Genomic DNA, 12,807 nt, shown 5'->3' on the forward strand with positions numbered 1-12,807 from the left:
TCTGTTTGGATAAAGATTACTCAGTCTATCCACCAGCATCAATTCCAGACAATTCACTGTGAAATTCGGTAATGTAGAAGCAATGTACTAATATTAAAATGCAATCATTTGTTATACAGGCTGCTCCCTTCTGGTAGATGAAGACTGAGCTCCATGCCAGAGCACCTGTTTTCAGCGCTCCTCCTGCAACTGCAGTTTTGAGAATTTAAGACAATTTGGTATTTATTACAGAGACTACTACTGGGGAAACATGCAACCACTGTATTATAGGTTCTTCAAAACAAAGTCACTACAACCATAGTTTTATTATTCCCACCTCCTCTAAGATTATTAACAAGTTAACTGACTGACCTGTGCTTGATCATATATTGCATCAATACATAGGAAGCTCTTGGTAATTTGTTCAGAACAGTCTAGATGTGACTGAGAAACCAATAGCTCTCCTGTATTGCTTCAAGTCCTTACAGGACATAATGTAAAAGTGAGTAGGTAAAGTATTCTTTTCTTGAAAAATCAGTGACAACATTTCTCCATTCTCATCTACCACCTTTTCTCCACTAAGAGCGTCATCAGTCTTTCAATTGCTCCATTTGAGTAGCTCATCTCAGTCATATTCTACAGCAACTGAGATAGGCACTGCTTTTCAGACTTGAAAATGCACTTTGAGGAAAAAAGAAGTGTGCACTAACCTGCATATTCCACTTCTATATCTGCCAAGGCCTGTACAGTATTTTCATGCGTCACTTCTTCAATATTAAGCTTGCCAACAATGTCATATACATGTTTTGTCTTCTTGATTAGTTCATCCGTTCTTGATCTGATTTGCTCTGGTGACAGGTCCCATCTCAAAAGGTTTTGGCCTGGTGCTATGTATGAAGAAGCCTTGAGCTGGTTAGTGATTTCTGCTCCTAATGTCATTCTCAACAGAAGTCGAGGCCCAATGGACCTGAAAGAAGAAAAGATCTTTTCATAAGAAGACTCTCACTCATGTGGAAGTTTATATTAAATACTATAAAGGCAGCAGACCTTTAACAACCGCTTAGTATTTTTATACAAGTAAGAACAGAGTCCTACTTAAAACCATGTGTTACTTTTCCAGCAGGACCATTCACAGTTGTCACCCTTATGAGTCTAAGTTTAGGTAAGACAAAGGTTTGTCTTATACCCTTTTCCATACAAGTGCCAAATGTTAGACAGAGGCAAGAACTTTGATACTGAAAAAATAGATTGAGTTACTATTTAATATTGCAAGAAAAACAGAATTTCAGTTATTGAAACTTTCAGACAGTATTTGCATTTTTGAAATTGGGAATAAAATCTACAGTAATTTGCATATTATTATGGCCAAGAACTACAAATGTGCATACAACAAGATAAAAAACAACACATTTGCTTGTGTTCACTATAACAATTTTATATTTGTATGCATGTCTGCCACATAAGCAGTGATAAGAAAAAACTTCTGGTTCTTATCTGTTGAAAACTTGCTCTTAATTTTTGTGGATCTTATATAAGTAGCTTCATTCTTGCCAAAACAAGCTAACTGTAATTTACATACTATCAATCCTGATTTGTATCCATCAGACATATTTCAGCATTAGTTAGCAGAAAAACTCACATAACTGATCATAACTGTGCAGTGCAATTACTGCCTGCCTTTTTTTACTAACTCTTGTGATAGTATTTAAAAAGATATATCTTGAAGCAATGAATCCAAATAAAAGTTAAAAAGATACTGGCTTTGGAAATACCGACTGACTTCCACACTCCTACACCCTTGCCTCAAAAAAAAGCAACACTCAACTTTGCAGTATAAAGGAGAAGTAGGCAGGTTTGGGCAGCTGACTGAAGCTGAGCTAACAAAAAAACAGTCAAAAACATATCACAGTAATATCTCACTTATGGATAAACTATTTGCTGAAAGACATAACAAATATAGTAATTAAAAGTCAACTTCAATTCAAGAAGTAGAATGCCACAGAGTTTAGTATCTTAAGAGAACAAACCCACACCTTCAGAAAAGTAACAAGGACCATACATTTGAGTTAGTAAGTACAGCTCTGGATGGCAGAGGCTTATTATTTGCCTTTCAATTTCATTCACATAATTTAAAAACCAAAAGCATATATTGTTACAGTAATAGTGACAATTTATGACATTCAAACATAACTATAGAACTATAAGAACACACACAGATTGCTCCTTTCTAGAAAGGATGATTTTTCACAGTTTTGTATGAAAACCTTTTTACATAAGCACCACTGTCTTGCCTGTACTAATTTTATTGCAAAACCAGTCTCGTTGTGTACTTAGAAAGGTTTTGGAATACCATGCAGAGAGCTTACATTAAAGGACCAGCAATTATGGCTTGAAGGAAAAGCAAAGTAGACCGGTGAAGCGCTAACAACCTGAGAAGAGCAGCATGCAGAGCTTCTGTTTGAAGGCAAGACGTCAAATAAAATGTCTCACTGGCCTAAACAAGGAATTTTCTAGATATGGAATATTAAGATACATAATGTTAAGAAATATATTTATTTATACAGGACATAAATGAAAGGCAACATCCCTGATCTACATTTTATTCTAATATTTTTTCCCCTTATTTTGTTTTTCAAATCTTCCCATAGCAGTGTAGACAAGATGTTTCCTTTTAACTTCTACTGGCATACAAAAACATCAATCTCTTAATAGTATTAAACTACCAAACTCTGAAAATGCAGCCTGAATAAAAAGCTTTCCTTCCATCTCTGCTATCTCTCTCCAGTACAAACACAGATCTGACCAGCTCTTCCTCTGGACTACTCTAAATTGGAATCTCATCCAGAAGTTTCTGATAAATGAAGCTGCTTTCATGAAAACAAAAGGACAAGTGTTAGCATTCTCAGAATGCAACAGTTTCCAAGAATCTAAAATTACCAAATTCTACTCTGAATCTATGAATCTATTACAGAACAGTACCTCATTAAGCCTGCTTCTGCTCGACTGTGTGCTATGTCAGTCTTTAACACATTGTAGCCCTCATGAGTGCTGAAGGGAAAACCTCCTCAAAGCAATTCCAGGGCTCTGAACACTCCCTTTCCACCCTCCGGAGGTTATCAGAATATGAAATGCACCAAATTAAGGTCAAAATAAGAGTGAAACATGATCACAAGAGAACAACAACCTGAAAAAAATAAAAATTCATGTCTATGCTAAGGTGAAGAAAATAAAGCTAATATATTTTTAAAGGGAACCTACAGCTTTCTGTAATTCATTACTCTCACATACAGAAAACACAGCTCTGCTACTGACCAACAACTAGTCCCAGAAACAGTGACTAAACAGACATGGCAACATTTAATTTCAGCCTGTCAAACAAGTTCAATTAACAAAGCTGGACATGTTTAATTAATTAAGAGTCCCTGATGGCTGCTAAGCACTTCTTTTAAGCACCAAAAAAGATCAGACCACCTGATTTTGTTAGCACATTTGCTAATTACATGGTGGAACTCAGAAAAATCAATACCTTCATAAATGACTGGCATAAATGCATTCAAGCGAATGCCTATGCCTACTTGAGACAAGTAACCACAGAAAACTGGCTTTGTTTTGTATTGCTGACACCTTGTCTCCTTCTGATGCAACGATGCAGGCATTTATGTAGAATAAAGCCAGTGAAAACTCAGAAGGACCCACAAGTCTTTCTAACTCACTAAACCAATGTGGGTTTTGTAACACATACTGTTACCTTGCTGCCAGCTGAGCAGGCTGTACTTTGGGCCAATGTGACTCACATACCATTAATGAAAAGCCACATGCAACTGAAGTACGTGCACAGGTGAAATCTTATTCCAGCTATTTCTTTAAGTGGATGAGTATTTCATATTTGTTGTTTACATAAAATTGTAAGCAAATGCCTGAAACTTCAAATATCACACAACAAAATTAAGAATGCCTTATTTGTTCAAGAGAGAAGCAAAGAAACAACATCAAAGTAAAATGAGAGATTAAACAGAATATAAAGGAACAAGAAAGGAAAACATAGCTAAAAAGATAATGAATGTTTCAAAGATGCTCTGCAGCTGTATTTGTCATGTTATTAGAAAATGTGACTGTAAGTTCTGCCACTGAGATGAACCTTAATTTCCCAGATACAAACTGGAAAATAAAATAAATTACACTAATAACAGTAGGAACTAGATGAAGCAGCAAGCAGTGTTCTTCAAGAAGTAAGTGAACCAACATGTGGCAGTTGTATAAAAGGACTGCTTTTGGTAAATGACAGCAGCATCATTATAGGGGAGCCAGCCATTACTCAGACAAGCCATTAGGAAATGATTCAGTTTAAATTGGGCAGAAGAATAAACAAATGTAGTTCTGTAAACAAGATTATGCATATACTGCAATTTCCTCATGTGGCCATGGGTATGTTGTTGCCAGTGTGTGAACTGACCAGTCCAGACTTTAAGACATTACATTTGACTGCAGTGGAATGTGGAACTGTTGGCATATCTGAACAAGCACAGGTTATGGATAGAGCCCGCATTCAGCAGTTTAAGATATTTCTCTTCCCTCCTTCATCCTCTGCTACTTATTCCTGCCCTGTACACAACTTAATCTTTGATGGCAGAATAATTGCTACCAAGATCATAATTCAAAAAGAGACAGGATAACATATAGGTGAACAAAATGAATTACTGAATGGTTCTGACTGGAAGGGTTCCTAAATATCACCTAGTTCCAACTCCCTTGCTGTGGGCAGTGACACCTTCCACAAAGCCAAGTTGCCCAAATCCCCATTCAGACTGGCTCTGAACACTTCCAGGAACAGGGCAATATTTTCCAGCAACTCATCACCTCATAGTAAGTAACTTTTCCCTTATATCTAATTTAAACGAAAATAATCTAAATTTAGAACTTGTATGCCTTGTCCTACCACCACAGACCGTGATGGAATCTCTCTCTTTTTTCATGTAGGCCCCCTTAAGTACTGGAAGGCCACACTGAGGTCTCCCCACAGCCTTCTGTTCTCCAGGCTATATAAACCCAGCTGGTAGAGAGCTTCTGCAGCCCTCTGATAATCCTTGTGGTGAACCCCCTCCAACAGCTCTACATCTTTTTTGTGCTGAGACCCCATATCTGGATGCCAGACTGTGAGTGGGGCTCACAAGGGCAGAGCAGAGGGCAACAATCTCCTCCTCCTCACTCTGCTGGCCACTCCCCTCTTCTGATGCAGCATAGAGCACATCTGTCTTTCCAGGCTGCAAGCGCACGCTAACATCCCATTGTCAGTTCTTTATCAACCAAGACCCCTAAGTCCTTCTCTGCAGTGTTACACTCAATCCATTCTCCACACATCCCATATCTGTGCTTCAGATTGCACTGACCCAGGTGTAGGACCCTGCATTTGGCCTTGTTCAATGTCAGGTGTTTTGCATGGCCCCACCTTTCAAGCACATCCAAGACTCTCTGGATAGAATCCCTTCCCTCCAGTGTGATGACTTCGCCACATCTGTTAATGCCATCCACAAAAAGACACGCACACACACAAAGAAAGGACCAGGGCAAGCTTTTTTTCCTTTTAACCCACAACATGTAACTTCAAAACAGTTAGGCCAGCATAAACAATCTATCAAAAGATTACCAAAAGCCACCTAAGCCTGCACCACTGCCTGAAAAGACATACAATGCATGAGTTTAGTCGAGCAAACAAGTCTGTAGATGATTGCTAATGATAATTTCTAACAAAAGCAGTGTACTGTAAAAAACTCAGTACCAACTTCCAGGGGGGTTGGACTCAGTGATCTCTAGAAGTCCCTCCCAACCTCTGTAATTCTGTGATTCTGTGTGTGATGCTCAAACAGGATTTTTAAAAAGAAAACAAAGCCTCTAAGTCACAGACTGCAATCACTGCTATTTTTGCTAGAAAGTCAGGTAATTTGTTTTGCCGACAGATCTAAAATTTGATTACTTGCTGCTTCTGGAAAATATGAATACAATTTGATTTTAGAAAGAAGGAGGACTTTTATTATACTGTATTAGAGCAATATAGTGGCCAACATAACTGCTGCAAAGACAAGCAAAGCAATTAAGTTCATAGGTTGATTTTTAACATGTGCTGTAAATACTTCGAACTTACTAAACATTTATGTAAGCCTGGTTTTGTTTAAAAACAATTTTCCACATCTGCAAGATGCCTAACAACCCTTTGTAACAACTCACTATTAAACAAAAAAAGCCTCAGACTATGAAGCAGAAGTAGCAAATGGTAACACCAGCTTAAGAAAATACAAGCACAAAAACCTGCAACCTTGTCCACAAGGTGCTTCTGCTACCAATGATCACTTTATAACAGGTTCACGTTCGTAGTCTCTAAATGAGTGAACCATGACTGTAAACAGACAGAAATCATAGAAATTCTTGGGTTGGAAGGGCCCTCAAAGATCATCAAGTTCCAAACCCTCCATGATTCTGTTCAAGACTTGTTCTTTGTTCATACTTTCAGTTTTCAAACTAATCTTTACCTAAACAGTATGAGTTACATTGACACGTAAGGATCTACAGACTAACATAATGTATTTACAAATGTGTTTCTGGGAATATATACAGATTTATTGCACATGCTCACAGAAAATTCCATGTAGCCATGCAAAAATCTGACTGTATCATCTTCGTGAAAAACTATGTAGGTTGCTGTATGGGAACTGCTGAATCACGGCCTGAACCACTGATTGGTCACCTGAGGTGAGCACCAAGTCAGCCATGGGGCCACAGGTGAAGGTGATATTCCTGTGTGAGTGGAAGGGGTGGAGCCTGGCTCCACCTCTCCCAAACCCCATTTAAGGGCTGACCACCACCAGGGAAGGATCTCTTCTTGGAGATCCCTCCCATGTGGAGTCCCCTGCAAGCCTTGTCATCCTGAAGGTGAGCCATCTTCTCTTTTGTATTATTTGTATACTGTTTATATAGCACTACTTAAAATATACCATCCTCTATACTATTTCTTTGTGGAGTACCATCCTTGGGAGTTATTTACCCCACAGCTGCTTTGAAATTAATGCTGGCTATTTATTTCCATGCAAACTACAACAGATACAAAGAATAAGGGAACACTGTTTGACAGAGACAATCCTCAGCTTCAGAACACATTTTTCAACAGTCACCACTATGAGCTATGCATTTTTGCCAGCAGTGAACAACAGTCTGTGTGCTGTGCTCATAAAAATCTGTACCAGGGGATGTGACCCACTGTCACTATCACCAGTGCTGAAATAAACCACCCTCCACCTCACTGTACTCGTGTCCACTGTTTGGTCTCCACAAACTTGCAGCAACTACCAGTGAATATCAATGGGTGCCATCTTTTTCAGCGACACACCTTTGCTCCATGTGCCCTTCTATGTCAGACCTTATTTTGTGAGGCTGCTTCTCTGCTGCCATCCATCACACAGCAACAAAATGTAATGTGATACTTGTGGGAAGGTTCAGCCTCTGCTGCCATACAACCAACATCCACCTCCAATGTTGTGGAATAATGAAATAAAAGAGGAGGCATTACTCTTGGAGCAGCCATATTCACTTCTGATAAAAACTGTGGGATAAGTTTCAGGGGTAAAATGTAAGCTGAGAAATGAGATTAAATTAAGAATAAAACAGGCTAAGAGAGACGCAGGCAGTGTAATTCAGAAGTGTTAGCACTGAATATATATTCCCACAGGTTTATACATATCAATTTAAATCAAAATGGAATGTTACACTTTGTGTGCTTCTGTAAGTTAAAAAAAAAGGGTTCTCAACTTAAAAATTGCATCAAAATGTGTGGATTTTTTACACAAATGAAACTGCCACACACATTGTCATTGTCTTGTTTTTAAATATGCTTAGGCCAAACAAATGCTGAGCTGTTTTTCTTGTTGAACCCCATATACACTCTGGGGAGAATTCCCAATGATGCAAATAAGAGTAGATTTGCAAATCACAACAAACACAATGAACATATCTTTCAACTAGTAATTCACTTTATAAAGCTTCCTAAGAGTGCCTAATCTGAAAATTAGAGCAGCAACAGGAGCATTCTGTTCTTTCTAACTCTTGAAATAGCAGATTTTAGTCAAACAATACTTCCTAGTCATGTGGTTTGCAAGAGAAATAGCACTGCATGCTGGAAGCCATCGTTGTGAATCAGAAGACAAGATTAATCAGGTGACTGCAGTCAGCACTCACAGGGCCTCAATGCTTCAACGCCACCTAATGGTCTTGTTTACATTAAAAAAGATATGTTCCATTAATGCAATATAAAAAAACCTGCAGTTTGCCTCAGGAACACTGACTTAATTAATGAATAAAATGTGATATACTGGCATTTCCCTGTGAGTGCTAGCATACATATATATATGGTAACAGATAGGCATGATTTACATAAACCTTTGAAACAAGCAAGTTTAGAGTCACAGATTTAAGCAAGGTTTTTATTGTTATTATTTCAGGGTAAAGAAAGAATAAAATCAAGCAAAGTCAGCAGAGGACTGAGTAACCCCATGCAGAAAACAAAACAAAAGAAAACAGAAAAAAAGAAACCAAACCACCACCCTCAAAATAAAGTCCGAAAAAGAGCAAACTAACGAAGTACAGCTGTATTACTCAGAGTTAAATCACAGCATTATTTCAATTAAGCATAAGGAATGGGACCACAGACACAGAATTTAAGTAATCACTTTTTTCTGCTGGACAAACACTTCTGAAATCATTATTGCACTTCACCTCTCACTCCCTTCATTAGTTTGGCTCTTGACAGCGTCTGGAATGGTGAACACATCTTGAATTCTTGGGTGATTTTCCTTGGCAAAGTGCTTGGCTCTGTGTCATGACAGAGTTTGGGACAGACAGATCCCACTACGGCAAGAGGACAGCATATTTTGTATTTCCTAATCTAAAGCTCCAAAAACTTAACAGTTGTTAACAAGAATCTTACTCATCTTAAACAGTGTTTGATGGAATAGAAGATGATCTACATTCTTTCAACACTAAATAATTAGTTTTGTCATTATATCTTTCAGGAGAAACATTATCTGCAACTCAGTTCACAATAAATTCTATGTTGATCATACTTCTGTATTCTTTTTGCCCTTCAAGCCAAAGAAGCTGGAATTTAGACGAACATTTCAGAATCTTTACTTAAACACATTTTTCTTCATTCTGGTTTTACAGTCTTAGCAGCTCTCAACAAAGGCCCACTGGTTTCTCTGGTGGAAGTAACACCAACAACAGTAAAGTAACTGAAAAAGATACATCATATCAACTGAAAAATGCAGACCTGAAGTAGAAATTTATACACGTGCACAACAAGATACACGTGGCTCAAACCCCAAGGGCCTTACTACTTGCAGCCTCTACCCACGTCGCCTGAGATCTTCTCTCTTTCAAATCTTAAAATTCTAGTACCCGTACTTCTAAAGAAAACAAACCAACAAAAATACACAACTCTTACTCTGCCTGCTAAAACTGGCTTTGAATCCAGTCTGTGAACTGAATCCATGTGTCATCATGGTATACTTCCATACCTGCACACTTTGCTTGAAGAATCTTAAGAAGGAAGTGAGAGACTTACCAACATGTGCATAGAGACTGCAGGTGAACTACTTATACTCCACTGGATTTGATTCAGGAGGCATGTATCAGGTATCTTCTACTACACAACACAGTGGAGAAAAGCATTCACAGTTCTCTCAGGTTTGCTGCATGAGCAACTATCACAGCTCTATCATGCCTGCAATCTAAAACACGTAAAATGTATGCCCTGTAGTGAAAACACCACACACTGTTATCACCAGGGCAATTTGGTATGTGAATGTAATCAGTTTATGAATTAAAAAATAGCCTTTTGACTCCAAATAAAAAAGAGGTAGTACAGCAAGACAGAGAAAACTGTCAAGGAGGGTTTCTAAATATGCAAGGCAAATACATACATACTGGAAAAGAGCCTCCTTGACAAAGGGAATTCATGACTCAGTGACCTACTGGAATTCTTTGAAGGTTTTTTAAATAGACAGGGGTCAGATAGTGTCATCTGTTTGATTTGCAAAGACTTTTGAACGAAAAGGTCCTTAAAAAACTGACACTGCTATGAGATGGTAAAGAACGTCATCTTAAAAAGACTGGAAAGAAACAGAACAATGGAACTCAGTGACCTGAATAGTTCCAGGTTGGGTTCTGTATTTTTTAACATACCTAAACCTCATCTAGAAAAAGATGAGATTCATGAAATTACAGCACTTACTGATGTCTGTGCGTAGAAAAATATGGGACTAAGCGAAGAGGTATGAAAGATCAAAATACTCTGTAATACGTGAAGCACACACACTATGAGCAGTTCTGCCGCTCCCAACCATTATAAACTCTCTTGTTCTTTATTCTTCCACTTGCGCAAATCTTTCTCCTCTTCTACCACGTTCATAAAGATCAATGAGGGATTAATTCCACTCAAAGAAGAACTAGATGGGAATTCTTCCCTGACAGAAACAGACAAACAGAAGTTTTTAGGAAAGTTACACAAACACAAGAAGTGTTTAGATGAGGTGCTAAGGGATTTGATTTAGTAGTTCAGTGGGTAGGCATGGTGATAGGAGGATGGTTGGACTAGATGATCTCGTAGCTCCTTTCCAACCTAATGAACCTATGAACCTATGAACAAACCACACAGAGGGAATGAACAGTGGTCAGTTCTTTTCCTGCTACTTCTAACACAGAATTTTTTTGTTTGGTTGTTTTTTTGCACAAAATCCTGAGACAACTGTCTTGTATTGGCAAGTCCCCAAACACACAAGATGATTCTGCACAGGACTGCTCAGAAAAGTGACTGCAGTGTGTTCCTGACTGTCATATATACGTCCTCATATGTCCTCAAAAGATGATATCTGCATTGATTTTTTTAGTGTGATCCAACAGATGGCCCATAGGTGAAATTCAGGCCCAAAGGTGAAAGTCGGGCCCACAAAATGCTTCCAATCACAACGTGTTTGACTCAGGTCCAGGGAGCAGTTTTGATACGCAAACACACTGCTGAGAAGATGAATTGCTTTTGTAGATTCTGTTGCAGTTAAAAAGGTGGCAGCTCTTGCTTTTGTCCATGGGAGACAACTACTGACAGACATACGGAGGAAGCTGTGCAGCCCCCGGTGCACAGGGAAAATGAAAGATGGTCTGTTTGCCCTGTCTGGACCTTGCCATCGTTGGCTTTGGACCTGACAGTTTAAGGAAAGCACACACCTGCAGTACGGTCACAAATACGCTATCAGAAAGTGACAGCAAGAGTTTTTCCCGCTCTTCTGCTATCCTCCTGACTTTTCCCCCAGCCCTGTTTTCTGTTGGCTTAATTCATTTTCAAGAGAAAAGTCAGTGCTCAGAGTACCTTTCCAAAAGTGAAAATCGAAATTTGACTCTGAAAATTTTGAAAGAATATCAAACCCTGCAGAACTATTTTAGGGTAACATTATTTAAGTCACATTTTCCACTTCTGCTTCCCAACCCCTCCCCCCCATTACACACAATATCCTCAAAGCGTAAATAGACTGCCATGCTGACCTATGAAGTCTCTATTTGGCTTTTGAGATCACTCTTATTTTGTGAAACAATTACTTAGGTGCACTCAAATGATGACTGACCAATCAAATAAAATTACAAAACAAACCTCATTCCTAGATGTACTTATGACAAGTGATGAAAAAATAAAATCAATTCTGAAATCAATATCAATACTTTGCTATTACTTAAGAACTGTCTTCACTTTCCAAACACAAATCGCAAAGACAGATCTTTTGGGTTTTGTTTCTTTTTTGCACGATGGAATAACTTCTATCCTTTGAAGACTTATTTTCCTATTTTTGTTTCTGTTTGAAACATCTTCAAGACAAAGAATGTCAGACAACATTTGTGATCGACGCACCATGGAAAACAATGGAAATGACTGTACGAAAAGAATGCAACAGAGTCAATCGATTAATTTACAGCAGTGGTAACTGTGTGAAAGAAAGGATTCTTAATCTTATTTCCTAACTGCTGGGACCCTCCCAGCCTTAACTCAGCCTGAAGACGCCGTGAATTGGGGCAGAAATGACAGCTCCCACGAGCCAGCCACGCCGCACCCAGCCGTCATTTCTCAGAAGCCCAGCAGAGGTAAGCAGCCACCTCCTCCTTTCACCCTTCAGCTCAGGTCCATCCACGCTCCCACACGTCGGGAGCCCGTGCCCACCCGGCCCGGCCCTTTCCGTGACCCGCACGCTGTGCGCTGCGGCGCAGCTCCTCTCCTCCCTTTCCTTTTTCACCTCTCGCCGTCTTCCACGAGGCTTCCCTCGGCCCGCCTGGAGACAGCGTTCACTACAGAGACAGCACTCCTTCCCTCCTCTTCAAACCCTCCGCACCGCGCCCGCTTCACGCCCCAGCCCCGACAGGCGGCGAGCGGAGGTACCGCGCCCCTCCGCATTGTCCCGCCGCGCTCCCCACGGCAGCTCCGTGCAGGCCGCAGGAGCTTATCTCCCGGAAGGCGTGCGAGCCGCAGGAGCCGAAGGCGTCACCTGGGCACGCCGTGCAGCCCCGGCCCTATTGTTTGCCCGGCCCCGCGCAGCACAGCCACAGCCGGGGAGCGGCGGCAGGGGCCGGGCCAGGCGCTGTCGGGACGGCCGGCCTGAGCCCAGGGTCGCGGCGGCGCGGGAACGCCCGGGCACGGCGCCCTAACCCGCGGCGCGCCTACCTGCGAGCAGCACGCAGGGCCAGCATGGGGGAGGACGGACACACGGAGGGAGGGACGGAGCAAGGGAGGGCGGCGCGAGGAGA

The 12,807-nt window shown here is 40.3% G+C and overlaps 1 protein-coding gene across 2 annotated transcripts in view; it reads right to left on the reverse strand.

Annotated features, from left to right (window-relative positions):
* The window catches only part of NLN (neurolysin), a 37,228-nt gene extending 24,471 nt beyond the window's left edge, over window positions 1-12,757 (reverse strand). Inside the window, exons 1-2 of one of the 2 annotated variants that reach the window (XM_065739793.1) lie at window positions 12,725-12,757; window positions 690-946 (exon numbers count right to left, since the gene is read on the reverse strand). In XM_065739793.1, coding sequence (XP_065595865.1) covers window positions 690-946; window positions 12,725-12,750 — 283 coding nt within the window. In that variant the 5' untranslated portion in view covers window positions 12,751-12,757. Of the gene's footprint in view, window positions 1-689; window positions 947-7,357; window positions 7,520-12,724 lie in introns of those variants that run through there. The other variant, XM_065739794.1, reaches the window with a different exon arrangement.
* Window positions 12,758-12,807: the final 50 nt, after the last annotated feature.

The sequence above is a fragment of the Cyrtonyx montezumae genome, unplaced genomic scaffold, assembly GCF_038088225.1.
Source record: "Cyrtonyx montezumae isolate F1298 unplaced genomic scaffold, pur_monq_1.0 scaffold_25, whole genome shotgun sequence".
In the NCBI taxonomy this organism is placed as follows: Eukaryota; Metazoa; Chordata; class Aves; order Galliformes; family Odontophoridae; genus Cyrtonyx; species Cyrtonyx montezumae.